Source organism: Netta rufina (assembly GCF_964035555.1).
Source record: "Netta rufina genome assembly, chromosome: 1".
NCBI classification, from domain to species: Eukaryota; Metazoa; Chordata; class Aves; order Anseriformes; family Anatidae; genus Netta; species Netta rufina.
Window position 1 is genome coordinate 199,911,057 of NC_140123.1, and position 14,419 is coordinate 199,925,475.

Here is a 14,419-nt window from a genome sequence, read left to right on the forward strand (position 1 = left end):
AACCTAAGAGTTAACCCATATATCTATGAGCATTCTTCCCAGCGTTTTATAGGATTTGAGTCATAAACTAGCTGATCCAGCCAGGGCTGTGGGTAGAAGTTGTTAAATTCCCTGTTATTTGGCCTTCCAAGCCACTTACCGTACTGTTAGGACATAACCCAAGTTACCTTTCCCTCCAAACTCTGTGTCTCTGGAAGGAGAGAGGAGTTTTCTCACACTCCTTGCGAAAGAACCAGCATCACTGTACCAAAAAAAGCCCATCCCACGCTGGTTGTGCCTGTGAGGACCTACCAAAGCATAGGAGTGAGCGTGCCAGCAGTGAGTAACAGGTAATTTAGGTAGGGACTTGCAGCAAAGCTGCTCAGCTTTGCAGAGGAACATGCAGGACAGCCTGGGACCGGCCTGACAGAGCTCCCCATGCAGGGAAGGCACAGTTTGAAGCATCCACCCTGAGAGCCTCCAGGTCATCACCGTGCCCATGAGCTCTCCGTTGCAGTGATGTGCAGTCCCAAAATCCCCTGTGGAGTTCACAGGAATCCGAAAGCAATATCGCTGATTAAGAGCTGTTTAATTACTTTACAAACCTGAACTAGTCTCCTTCCCATCTTCAGGCCTCCTGTCCTACAAGGGGCTTTCTTCGTGCTTCCTACTTTTCCCTTCTGGTGTCTCTTAAGGCTCTCCTGTGGTCATATTTCCTGCCCATCTCTCCCTTGGAGCATCTGACTTCACTGTCTGAGGTGCATCACCTGTGCCAACGTCCTTAAACATGTTCCTTCACCGTTATCATGTGTTCCTGCCTGCCTTTTCCCCTCTTCCCTTCTGCCCCTTACCACAATTAAGTGCCTCTTAGCATACATGGGTTGAGGAATGGGAAATTCAGTGGCTCAGCAGGGGATGCAGTGGTCCCACTAGTTATGGGGAGGTGAGATAGACTGCAGGAAGAGGCAAAGACATTTCTCTCTGGCTCCGTGTGTCAGAGAACCAGCATTTTCTGTCCAAACACACGCTGGCATCTGAATTCTTTATCCACAGCTCTGTTAATGCCAGGAGGGAAAGGCATAAAACTAAAGAAAATGAGGAGCACCCAGAGACAGAAGCACCACAGGGCAGTGGGGGGAATACAAATAATTCAGTAGCATGAGCTTCCCTGAGCAGAGCAGCAAACCACTAGCCTTAAAAAGGGCTTCTTGTGCACATTGGGGTGGGAGGAGAGAGGGACACAAGGTAATCTCCTTAAAGGCAGTGTCAGCTCACTGAGGGTGTACAACAGGACTGATTTCTGCCCCTTCCAAAGGCTGCCTGGGCAGGAGGGTGGAAGTGCAATGTCAGGCTCTGGGAAGGTGAATTGCACAGCGTGGGATGTGGGGAAAAGAGGGTCTTTGGGTTGTCTGCAGAAGATCCCTCAGGGAAGAGGATTGACCTAATTTTGTTTAGATTTTTGTTTTCCTTCGTCCGTTTTTATTTGCTGTTCTTGGTGCCTCTGCAGGGTACTAATTAAAATGACGATGCCCTTCTGCTTTTGCCTTTTAAACAGGGCCACTTCCATCTCTGGTCCTTTCTTGGGATGGCAGAATCGAAGCAGAGGATATTCTTTGTACGTGAGCAAGACTGTGAAGAAAAATAAGCGAGGCTGAGTATAGTGAGGGTGAATAAGATAATAAGGGTCCATCTCTGTCTGTTTTGTTTCCTACAATGCCCATTAAGAGATCCCTAAGGAAGTCCACAGGGCCAAGGGAAAGACGGGGTGATTGCTAGCACAGTCTCACAGCCCTCAGAAGTCTTAGCCTGATTTAGACCTGGCAGCGTGGGAACAATGCAAATGTGAACTATTCATTGTGAAACCTTTCTAAAATTGTCGGCGCTGTGGGTAACTCGCCGAGACCAAAATGGGAGAGGAGGGCAGTTACGGAGGGAGGTTTGAGCTGCTATGGGGAAAAGATCTTCCCAGCCTTCATCTTGCAAAACGCTGTTTTTAAGAACCCGAAAACCCCCCAAGCAGGTGTCCTCGCTTCCCTGCTCCCCAGTCACCCTCTCTTAGCTTTGTCTACACTTGCTCCCCGAAACATGCCGTGTGGGCTTGGGCTGAGGTGCCCGAAGAACAAATTGGAGCCAGCATTACGCTAGATTGATCTGAGACTTTCTAAGCTGCCGTGTCTCCCTGCTGGCTGCTCATGCTGCTTTATCTAAATCAGTTTCGAGTTTGTTTCGATGCACAGGCTTTATCTGGGAAAAGCTTAAGGTGGTCTATTTATTTCACAGAAACCACAAAACAACTTTTTAGTCACCACTGAGTTGTGCTAAATTTGAACAGCAGAAGTATTTAAGAGACAAGGGGCAGGCTTTCCATTCTGTTTGCCTTCCCCTGAGCCATTTAGTCTATCCTCTGATTAGTTTCTCACTTCAAACCAGGCAATAAGGCACTGCATTCATGAGCAGCCCTGTCTGCTTTATCCTGTAAAACATTATTTCAGTCTGATAACATAAATCCTGCGCTAGCTTTCAGTGATATTAATAATTTGAAAGAATTCTAGCAAATGAGTGGGATAGGTCTGCTTTTTGTACCTCTCTCTGTAGGGTGTATTCTCTCGAGGATTCCCAAATTAATTGAAATCATGATCACTGGATGATAGATGCTGTCCAGCTTCATCCTTATTTATCATGTTTGGCTCATCTCCTAGAATTAGGGATGGAAAAGCTCCCTACTTGGAAAGCTAATAATAAAAAAAAATCCACTTTAAAATTCTGCTTTCTAGAAAATAGTTCCCCTGTGTGGATTTTGAAAGGTTGTTATCCTAAGCCAAATAAAAATTCATTTAAGTTCGGAATCAGTGACAATATTTTCCATAGCTAGAAATATTCTTTTTTTTTTAATTTATTTATTTTTTGCTTTGGCTTTCTCTTAGTTCTTTGAGATTATTGCCTGAGATCTGAGACTTGGGTAGGGTTTTTTTTTTTATTTGTTAGATCTGAGAATAAAGCTGTCACTTCCATTAAATTTTTATTGGCCTTGTTCAGTCTTCTCAAAATTTCACAAGTCGGCTGTCACAAAGGGGAGAAGAGACTGCGAGGTTAACGTTACAAACAGATGTTATAATTAAAATTAAATAGTATGATAATATCCCTCAGCCTTGAATATCAGTCCTGTTTCATGGCAGCAGCACAACGTCCTGGGGCACAGCTTCGGAGTGCCAGATCTGCCTTCTCCCAGCAGAGAAGCTTCTTGGCTTCTGGCACGGGATGCAAAGTGGCCCTGGAAGGGAAGGAAGTCAAAGGAAAAAAAAAAAAAAAAAAGATGTGTAGGTTTCCTCTTGTAAAGCAGTGTGAATTACTGTGCAAATCAGCTCCTAATTGACTCGGGGCATTCCCCACCGCGTGGTCTTTCCACCCTACAGAGAGGATGTGGGTTGGGGGCTGGTGGCCTTGCCAGTGGCGTTACAGAGCCAGGGAGCATTAGCATAAAGATCTAAGAAGGGCAAAATCAGAAGGAGCTGACTTGCTGCTCATGTCACCTCTGCGCTAGACATAGTATGGAAGCCTTTTGATTCCTAAACTCTTCATCCCTTAATAAGCAGTGGGTCAGGGGCCACGCAGCTCTTGCAGTAAGTTCTTCCTCCCTTTTTATGTTTTGAAGAGAGTACATAAGCCATTATGCTGTAGCGTCTGCCCGTTGCATAGCCAGGGAAGTTGCTGCTGTGTGACTAACGCTCCTGGAGTACCGAGGGTAAGAGCTGCTCACGCAAAGTGATTGCTTTGTGCATAACTTGGAAGCTTTTGATTGCCATACACAACAAAGGACAACATAACAGTGCTGGAAAACACGCTGAAACTTTTCAGGCAGGATTAATTTAAATTACAATCCCATGACGTTTCATCCTTGAAGTGTTGTTTAAAATTAATATTACGTTGTTGTAATGTAAAACAGTGGGAAAGAAGGAAGGAACAAATGCTTACAGGCTTTTTGGAAATTTGCCTTTTCTCCCACATCCTTGTGCTTCCATTCCACTGCTTCCATTGCCTTGTGTAAGGTTTTGGGAGGGGGTGGAGGGGCTTGGTTGTTTTTTGGGTTTTGCTTTCTATTTCTCTTCATCCTTCTGATTTCCGTGGTTTGTGTTTTTGATACAGTATCTATGTATGTTAGAGGTTGTGTTGATTTCTTTTTTGCTTAGCAATAAACACAAGACCAGGAAGGATGTAGGATGTAAGCCCAAGATGTGACACACTGCTTTTGTGGCTAGTATCTGAGATAAAGATAGCGATATTAAAATGAGCTGCTCTTGCAATAACCTTGCCAGCCCTGAGCCTACCTGTACTTCTGTCCAAGGAGCAAAACAGCAGGTGTGCACTTAACAAACACGGACACCAGAAGCTAAACAGTTTTTTAGGAAAAAATATAAACCTCTAAGGAAATGATTAGTAGGATTGTTCTGCAGTAGCTCTTGAGCTCTACCTAAGCAAAGGACAGAAAAGAGTGTTAGAATTCCCACAGCAGACTCTATTCCTGCTTGCCTTGTCTTGCAGGCTGGCTCAGGACATGTGAAGTTTGGCTGGCAGGCCCTGGGTGTGGTTGTTGAAGGCAAACTTTTCCTGCTTGGAATGCAATGGGAGAAGATGCTGCTTTACATCCATGTTAGGAGGTCAGAGTGTTTATCACACACTTGTGAGCAGGAGCTTTGCTGGTTGTACTTCACCTGAAGCTGTGGCTACGCATCCAGTGTCATAAAACAAACTGGGACAGCCACTGAGAAGTGCATGTCTTGTTCCCACTCCCTTCCTGGCACTGGCAAAACCATTCATGTGGCCACGTTGTCAGTTTTTAACTTGATCTGACTGCTGTGGCCATATGAACGTTTGTGCTGGCATGAGGAACAGGGCTGGAACAATCAGCGGTGAGCTGGACCTCATCTATCAGCACCATATCATTCTCGTGCCAGATTAAAATGGCCAGGTTATCTGTTATCAACAAAGCTGCTTCTGCAAATTTGGAAACTCAAGTCCTTATCTTCAGAAAGCCCAGTACTTCCCAGCCTCCGTTTGTTTCTGTGCGACTCCTTCCTCTGAGTTCAACTTCAGCCAGGTGTGAGGAGGGCAATAAGGCAGAGAGAAAACCACATTTCTAGGGCTACTTCAGGAGTCACTGCTGAGACTTCCAGAAAACCTCTCGCTGGAGTGGACAGCATAGCTGGTGGCATGGGATTTCAGCCTATTGCCAGCACTCATGTCATGTCTTGCTTCCCCCATTTTCATAGCTCAGGTCCCTTCAGCCCACGGGGCTGTTTATGGTCTCATCTCTTGCGTGCCATGCTGCAGAACCACTTGGTGCAGGTAGTTCCTCGTACCATAGCTACAAGTTGGCCTCAGACCATGAGTTCTTGTCCAGAAGTATATATCCTATTGTTTTTTTCCTAGCCACTCATTTCACCACAGTGTCTCCTCCCTCCAGTCCTTCCATCACTGTTAGTCCAGTCCTGATGCAAACCAACGCAGAGGCAGAGAATCGTGTAACCTCTTCCCATTCGTTGAGCTCCATGCTCCTTCCAAAATTATTATTTTTTTTTGCAATAAGCTGTAGCAAGAACTTAATTTCTTTCTGCTCAGTGTGCTGCCCTCTCAGAGGAAGCAGAAGAAGGTATCGGTTCAAGGCACAATCAGAGTAACTTGCAGGTCTGTGTCGTGTACTTGTTAGGGCTCTCAATTTAAACTATCCATGGGAGGAAAGCTGTTTAATATTAGGGTTTTTTGTTTGTTTCTGTTTTCCTTATTATTCTGTATTCTGTTTTCCAGCAACAAAGCTAGTGGAGGGACAAGAAAAGAGTTATAGGGAGCGAGTGAGGGAATTGGGGTTGTTTGGTCCAGAGAAGAGGAGGCTGAGGGGAGACCTCATCGCTCCCTACAGCTGCCTGAAAGCAGGCTGCAGCGAGGAGGTGTTGGTCCCTTTTCTCAGGTGACAAATGATAGGACACAAGGAAAGTCTCAAGTTGGCCCAGGGGAACTTTACATTGGATTTTAGGAAGAATTTCTTCATAGAAGGGGTTGGAATGGGCTGCCCAGGTGGTGGAGTCCCCATCTCTGGAGGTATTTAAGAGAAGTGTGGATGTGGTGCTTGGGGGGTTGGTTTAGTGGTGGGACTCGGAAGGTCAGATTGATGGTTGAACTAGATGATGCTGAAGGTCTTTTCCTACCTAGCTGATCCTGTGATTCTTCAGGTCAGCTAATTTTGTAGAAGTGAGTGGAAAGCGTAGAGCTAAAACTCTGACTTCCACACAAGTAGGAAAGAGAGCAACCTCCTGGGATGGATAGCCGGGGGTAACTGGAGGAAGGGAAGTTTAACGTAGCTCAGCAGCTGGATTAGTTCATCTTATGATGTCCTCGTAAAGGGAACAACTAAAGGTGGCCGTGACAGTTAGCTTAGCGTCAAGAGAGACCTCCACTAAGTTGCTCGAGGTATCTAGAGCCTTGGTTAAATTTGTTGCCTATGGAAAACGTGCACGGAACGGAGGTGGTTAGAGGTACATCCACCACACTGCACCTGTACAGTGTAAGGGACTTCACCTTCATGACCACATCGAGCCTGCTTAAGGGCTCTTGAAGATCTCATTGTGTTTGAAAGGCCTTAAATATCGTGCTGAATTGTCAAAAGACAAAGGTAATGGGATTTTGAATGGGGATTGTGTGGGTTAGGCACCTAATTCCTCTTAAACGCCTGTAATTTACTAGGGGTTCAAACGCACACTGCCGGGTACTACAGCCCGACAAGTCGTTGCACATCCGCAGAGCCACACGAACCATCTTTATGCATTCCCTTGGCCCGTGGCAAACAGGAGAGGAACAAATTAGGCTTTTAGCCTTCCTTTACCGTGGGCTAGATTAAGGCAAATGATCTCGCACATGCCGTGAGTTAAAAGCGTGTGTGTGTGCGCTGTAATTGCCTGTGTGCCCGCACGGTTACCTGCTGTTGTAGTTCTGTAGGTGCCCACCTGTACCTTTGAAGATTTCCTGCCCTAGCAAATCTCTCTCTCCCCAGACGAGCTTGCCTGTGGTCACGGAAAGTTTGGATGCAGAAATGGGAGTGTTCCTACTTTCCCCTTGGGTGTCTGATGGTGGCAGCTGCAGGAGGATGGATGGAGTGCAAGCCTTAGATGGCTTAACAAACAGGATTTCTCCTATGCGATCTTATAAAATGATTGCAGCTCCCCTTATCGACCTCTTCTGTCCTGAAACCTTACAAGGAGCAAGCGTTACTGCAGCCCGTTGCTGGCACAACTGCTTATTAATACCAAAGCCTCTCCTAAGTTTGCATTTTTATTATATGACCTTTTCCTCCAAGCAGTGAGTTTTTAACCGAGCGATAGCAAATTGCAGCTGAGGAAAGTAGATAGAAAATGCAAAATTGCTCTAGAGTATGTAGCTCTTTAATCACATTCCTGTATTCAGTAAAAGTAATGACATTTCTTGTTTATATTTGTAATCAGCAGAGGCAACTGACTGTGATGAGAAGCCGGACATTTCTTTACTACAGACAGGTAAAATGCATTAAAATTTTTATCAGCTTCCAATGTTTGTGTTTGTTTATTGTGCATAAGCAGTTTGCAGTAATCCTGCCGTGCCATCTACATTCGGGTAATTGCACACGGGACCCAGCTATCTGCGTTTTGAACACCCCGCATTAAAAAAACAAATGCGCCAGAATCTTAAAATTTCCTCCTCTATTTCATATTCATAAAACCTCAAGGTTCGTGGCAGCAGCCAAGCTAATAAGGCCGGTAAGTCACCCTTCTTATCCCAAACAGGATCTTGTGCTCATCCCTTGTATTTCTGGGATATATATTTGGGGGTTCTGAACAGTGTTACTGGTAGGGACAGACTCAGTGATTCCTGTTGTACTGTCTGTTCAGTTGGGCAAGGCAGTAGCAATAAGATCTTGGGTTTACAGAAGGATTGCATGCGATATGCATATGTTATGATAGCTAAGTGTTGTTTTACTTTCTCTTGGAGTGCAGGCACCTTGCCTCAAAGCCTGGCAATTGTTAAATAGCAATGTAGCTGTGCAGTGAGGGGGGCCAGGAAATACATTTTTTGTGTGCTGTTGCACATCGTGTTAAAATCGAGAGAGGCTGAGAGCGAATTCTGAAACACCCTCTCGTTAAGAGTTCATTTAGTAAGTGCCCTGGTGTTCGGAACAGAGTTCCCATCCTCCCAAAACTGCGGGGAGCCAGAGTGTGGGGAGACGGCCGTTCCCCTGTAATTTCACAAGGATGCAGCCTAACACCACCGAAACCAAAGGAAAAGGAGGGATGAGCCGCCACCGCTGTGTGCTGGGGGCCAGAGCAGCAGCCGCCAGCCGCCCAGTTGAAATCCTGCTGTCAGAGCACGTGCAGTTACCAAGGAATAGGAGCAGTGATGCAGCGGCGAGGACAAGCAGCTACAGTCTGGTTCTGGCAGGGACCCAGCGGGGGCTGGGAGCAAACGCTCGCCGGGAGCTGCCGTGCTGCTTTCTTGGCCAGCCGGTGAATATTTCAGGGCCCTGTTGTGATAACGGGTGCAGGAAGCTCTGCTTTGAGAGGTCTTTTCCAAAGGACATCCTGTTTGCTTCCTTTATCAGCGCGGGAAGCAATTCCATCGGAAGAGGGCTCTAATAAAGCTCGCTCACGCTGTGCAGTGTTATCTTTGCGTTGCTGGAGTAATCATATGATGGCACAGAGTCGCTGGATTTTCCACAGCTGCTTCTCGCCCCTCGTGCTAGCGATGGAAGCGAGCGAGATGCTCGTGGCAGAGAATCCAACTCCCCGGCCACCCTGCAAGCAAATCACCACCGGCGCGGTCTGATCGCATCCGCACATGCACACGCTTCTCCAGCTGAAATGTTTTTTGCATTTCTCCGTACTACGTGGGGAAGGACGCCCGGATAAACCACGGCGCGATGTGCATCGGTGGGGGAGGCGATGCTGGCGGGCCGCACGCCAAGCCTTTGACTCACACCCATTATTATGTGCGTGTGCGAGTGCCTCTTCGTAGGACGTATCAATGCAACATCGCACTGTTCTTGGAAGCGAGTGATTTAAAGTGATATACAGACAGCCTAATGACAGTAATTACGATGGAGAGCCAAAATACAGATGCTTGCTATCAAGGAGTGCCGCAAAAGAGGTGGGACAGAACTTTGATGGAGGTCTTTCCCTGCCTTAGCACAGCTGCTTTGATAGGGGGTGTTGCTGACAGGGAGCTTTAGCGGGCCTTATTCGGCTGTCTTCTCTGTTCAACTTGAAATTTCAGCGGGGAAGAGCCTCGCTGACGGTGATTGTGCAGTGCCTGGTGCGGGGGGCCTCCCTCGCTCATAGGAGACAGATCAGGAGCGATCAGTGGTTGGCGTGGGGTGGCAGTGGGGTGAAATCGGGCTGGATCAGGCCGCTTTAGCCATTTGTGATGAACATCAAGTGGTTGCTCTCTTGGTCTTCACGAACTGAACAAATTTCAGAAGTGAAAGCTCAATTAAATCAATGGTAAGCGTTGGTGCAAAAAAAAAGGAGAACTGAGATTTCTCTAACCTGCCTTTTCTGCTCAGTCAGGGCTACCTGTGACCCCGGCGAGGTTATGAACGCGATCCGGGGATGTGTGGGCTCTCGGTGCTGCGGTTCTTCAACCCACACGTTTTCAGATCACAGCCTGTGGAGGGCTGGCATTTCAGCTGAGACACCTCCGTTGGGAGCGTGCTTGCTCCCAGCTCTCTTCACAGTTGATAGGAGAAGGAATAAGTTCAGATCAGCTACGTTCAAGGTTGGAGGAGCCTGCTCTTTGGTGCCAGGACTGCTCTGAATGACTGCTCATTTACATAGGTGCCTCCAGCCAGGTTTGAATCTGCTCCTTCTGGGCCCACAAGCAGCTAAATCCTGGTCTCCGGGGAGAAAAGAGGTGTTTTCTTTCCAAAACCCTCCTTTGCAACTCAAAAGCCTTGTAAAAAAAAAATGTAGCTGGTACATTCTCCTAAAACTAAGGGAGATGTTTTTGCCCAATTATATTTTAGCACTTCAGAGCAAGAATCGTGCTCCCGTTTTAAAATCACCCGAGATGCTGAGAGTGCCTGCGCTCTGAAGGCTGATGATTGAAGGGTGTTTAAAGAAAATTGGAAGAACTGTAGCAGTTAAACTTGCCGGGAACTTTGGCAGAATAACAGATAAAGCTCACGAAAATGCTAGAAGAGTTGTCTCTGACAAACCCTAGGAAAGCACAGGACTCCGATAGCTCCAGCTTCTGCACATGCTAACGTGGGCTGCTGCTTAAGCTGAAGTCTGTGTCCAGAGCGGAGCTGAGACAGATCAGACGGCTCCCAGGCTAATTACTGTGGAGTGGCTGGAAGGACTGATTAGCTTCTCGTTGATGTGGGAACCTGAAAGGTGTGGGATATGTCTTTATCGGGATGAAGACGTGGCAGCTTTTGGAGTCTTCCCGTATGAGCTGGCGTTGCAAAAAAGCTCATTTTAGTTTGGTCTACGGCTTATATAAAGCATCTGGACTTTTTTTTTTTTTTTTAAATATAACCCATAAGTTCTGCACATGGAAGCAAATTTAAGACAGCTGCAACACCCTTCTTGTGCATCCTCATCGTGTAAATCACATGTGGAAGATATGCGCAGCCCAGGGCCGGGAGGGAGCCCTCCTCATACCTGTGCTTTGGACCACAGCTGGGCTGAAGGTTTCATACAGTTTCTCCGGGGCTAATTTTGAGGTGAGAAAGGATTTTGATATCCCTAAAAGAAGAAGAATCAGTAACATCCCAATCCTCGCGTCCGGGGGTGATACGGCTTTGTTGGGAGATGAGAGCAATCTCTTTGGGAAGAAACCAGTGATAAGAAAACAGCAACGAGCCGATTCTGTACAGGTTGTCTCCTTTTCTCTCCAAACACAACATCAAGAAAATGAAACTTCAAAAAAAAGAAAAAAAAAAAAAAGACCCTTTTCGAAACCTTAAATATAAATCCTTTATTGTAATATAAATCTTTATCCTTTCAGTGCCTGATTGTGAGCCTTCCCTTTTCATTGGGTTGCGTTTGCCTTCTGCACTGATTGATGTCTGTCTCCTATTTGCCCTGTGTTCTTAGCGCTGTCGTTGTAATTCTTCTGTCCATCTTTCATTGTGCTGTTTAGAAAAAAACACCTCCTTAAAGTGGCTTACAAAGACGGGATATAATCATCCGGCATACCTCTGGTTTTTTGTTGTTCTTTTTTTACATTTTTTATTATGCCGTATGCATTTAGACTGCTGTGGAGTGGGTTTTTCCCTCCCCCCATTTGTTTTTGTTTTTTTTTTTTCTAAAGAACATCCAGAAATACACACTCTGGGTTTCAAATTCACGGGGTGCTTTTTTCACTTCTTCAGAAACGCAGCTTCAAAGTGGGAAGCAGCGCGGAGCAGTTTGTGCCTAGCGCGGCGCTTCACATCTCAAGTGGGGCGTCCTTCCTTTTCGGTGAAAAACTTTGCTCACAAATTCAGTATTAATAAAAATAAATCCATTTAATTTGCTTTCTTTAGCCGGTCGGGCTCTACCCTAGATGGGTTTCAGCAGCTGCTGTCTGCACATACACCAACAGTTCGGCCCCATCACAAATTAGAATTAGAATCTAAATATATAATTTCCAGCTTTTTCTTTTGTTTTGTTTTTTAAACAGAGGACTGAGCTGATTTCTTAAAAACGTTACTTCCTTTTAGCCTAATTTCATTTCTTAAAAACGTTTTCCTTTTAAGCTAATTTCCTCCAACTCTTCTTCCTCCAGGTAACCTTTTCGACACCACAACGGATGCTCTGATCGATGCACACCCAGATTTTTCTGTTTAACCTCCACGCCGGTGACGGTAGCGGTTCTAAAACATCCTCTCCTTCGGGGAACGTTCCTGCAAGATCGGCGCGAGACCTTCAGCCTCCTGCGGGACGTGGGCGTCCGTACAGCTTTCCCTTCGAGTTTGTGTTGTTCCACGCGTTTTCCGTGAACCCTCAAGCCACGAAACCACCAGGTCGTTTCGCCGGTTCTCGTCTTAATTAAAGATGATTGCCCTCCGTATTCTAACCCGTTATTTAATTAGGATGGTAGCCACTCTACCTGAAGACGTTCTCTTGCCTTTGTTTTTCCCTTTGCCGTTGTACTTTCCCACATGGTTGTGTGCTTGTGTTTCATCTTAAGCTATGCAGAGGTGGGTGAACACAGCTGGATGACTCTTCCCCTCCATGGGGACCGTGGTGGCATCTCTCCTTCCCGAACCCAGGGGGCTCGATGAGTGGTAGAAGTGTCCTGCTCTTGTTCTTCTGCAGACCCACTTTTCCTTTCCTGGCTGCTGCTTCTCTATTTTAGAGACCCGTAGTGCAAATAGCCAGTCGTACACTGCTATAATTGAAAGGTCCTGGCTGGATCTAGCAGGAAAAAGAGCAGGATTCCTACCAGCAGCACCCATTTCTGCACACGTAGCAGGGAGAAGCTGTTCCTCGAGCAAGCTGGAGTTGTCCTACGTGGCTCTCTCGAGCAGGCTCTCCTTGCTTTCCCTACCATCTCAATCTCACAACGGCTTCGTTTGCTGATTTCCAGGGCGAGGGTCTGCACACTGTGATTTCGCGACCACTGCCCTTGGGGACAATATTTAAAATAAATTTTAAAAAGTCCCCTTTTGACCCGCACTCTATTGATGGCTCGGCAGTTAAGATGAGTGAATTGATCAAGGAATTCACCCTCTTAGAGGCAGAAAGCCTTGGTCCTTTCAGGTCAGGGCTAAGGGAAAATCGTACACGGCCCTCCTCCGTGCAAACTGCCGCTTCTGCACCTTTCAACAGCACTAAATTCACTTTAAGAAATGTAGGGGAAAAGTCTTGAAGGTCTTACCTGCAGCACCTATCGATCAGCAGAGAGTTTGAGTGGGCTTCCTGCCATTCGAGGGAGAGATTGCTAGAGCCTTCACCATTGTGTTTCATTTTCCTTTGTGTATTTTAGGTGCATCTTCCCCCCCCCTTTTGACACTATTTGGCCTTTGAGTGTTTCAACTGAAGTGCTATTACCGAGTGGGATGTTGTTTTTTTTTATTTTTTCAAAGTATTTAAAGATTTCTTTCTGGTTTAAAACCCCCGAAGCCTGTTTCTGGGAAGCTGTTGAACACCCGCAGGGGTGGCCTGTTCCCCCAGCACCCGAGAAATCAGGCTGCCCGCCCTCCCCACCCGCCAGCGATGTGCTTTTAGGAATGACCGTGTCTTCTGGAAAACTGTGGAATATATTGAATGTGCACTGCGAACCTTAAGAAAAAAAGAAAAAAAAAAAAACAGAGTCTTTCCTTCCTTCATGGCTTGGAGTTGTCTGCATAGGGCGGGGGCAGCCGTGCCCCCACGCCGTGTGTCCGTATCGTAACACTTCAGCGATGGAATCAGCGTTTTTGTAAATTTTGAAGATTGCGTTGGTGTTTACTTACTGTGACTACTGTTCAGACTTTCTTCAGAAATCTTTTTATAGGGTTTATTAGAAAAAAAAAGAAAAAAAAAAAGAAGAAAATCATTCCATATTTAGGTAAAAACGTCTCAATCTTCTGTATATATGTTTTATTAATATGTAAATATTTAGATATTTTTAAATGACTATGTTCTTAATAAAGCGAGAAGGGACTAGTTGTGATATGGTGTATAACATTGTGTCGTGTTACCGATCTCTGGGAAACCCTCTTTGTCAGTCCAGAAAAAGAAAACCTACAATAAATAACTTTAATTGAACGTGCCTTCCTGTGTTCTGTGCTGGGTTGCTGTGTTTCAGGGGAATTACCTGGCAGTTTGTGGACCAGGTAGGGAAATGGATGGAAAACCCTAAAAGTTGCTGCCACGGTGCTGTTTGTCTGATGGAAACGATCCTGTCCCGGCCGTTGGAACAATGGCCATAGCCAATCGCGTAATAACCCTCGAGTATTAAGTGCTGATATGCTTGAAGTCTAATTTTAATTGAATTAGGTGCCTTTATAATCTTCGCTTAAAAGGTTAAGCTCTGCTTCTATGGAAACAACACGCAGGGAGGGCAAACCCAACATCCATAATTTGGAGTGGCCGCGCAGAAATACGCCCGGTCATTTATTATCGCACCCTCGTCGAGCGTTGGTTAGCCTCGGAAAATGTTCCCAGCAAACACACGCTCCTGGGAACCTCCAGCTGATGAGAAATGAGGAAAAGCACCTCGATAAAGCTTGGCTGCTTTCTGCGAGGAGCACCGGGCAGTAGCTGGTGGTGAAAAGCCCTGCCATGGTTTTGTTTCCCCTGCGGTGGTTGCACGGAGCCTCGGTGGGCATCGTGCGAGCCAGCTGGGTCTTCATCCATCGCCGCGAGCTGGGAGAGCTCCACCTGAGTCTGAATTGGCTCCGGATCCATGTGCAAGTCGTCATTCCTACAAAAAATGCTCACTCAACTTGGTG

General features: G+C 46.3%; 1 protein-coding gene across 2 annotated transcripts in view; it reads left to right on the forward strand.

Annotated features, from left to right (window-relative positions):
* BEND7 (BEN domain containing 7) overlaps nucleotides 1–13,692 on the forward strand; it is a 46,103-nt gene extending 32,411 nt beyond the window's left edge. Inside the window, exons 8-10 of one of the 2 annotated variants that reach the window (XM_084301776.1) lie at nucleotides 1,535–1,594; nucleotides 7,470–7,520; nucleotides 11,767–13,692. In XM_084301776.1, coding sequence (XP_084157902.1) covers nucleotides 1,535–1,594; nucleotides 7,470–7,520; nucleotides 11,767–11,828 — 173 coding nt within the window. In that variant the 3' untranslated portion in view covers nucleotides 11,829–13,692. The remainder of the gene's footprint in view (nucleotides 1–1,534; nucleotides 1,595–7,469; nucleotides 7,521–11,766) is intronic. The other variant, XM_084301777.1, reaches the window with a different exon arrangement.
* The last annotated feature ends 727 nt before the right edge of the window (nucleotides 13,693–14,419 follow it).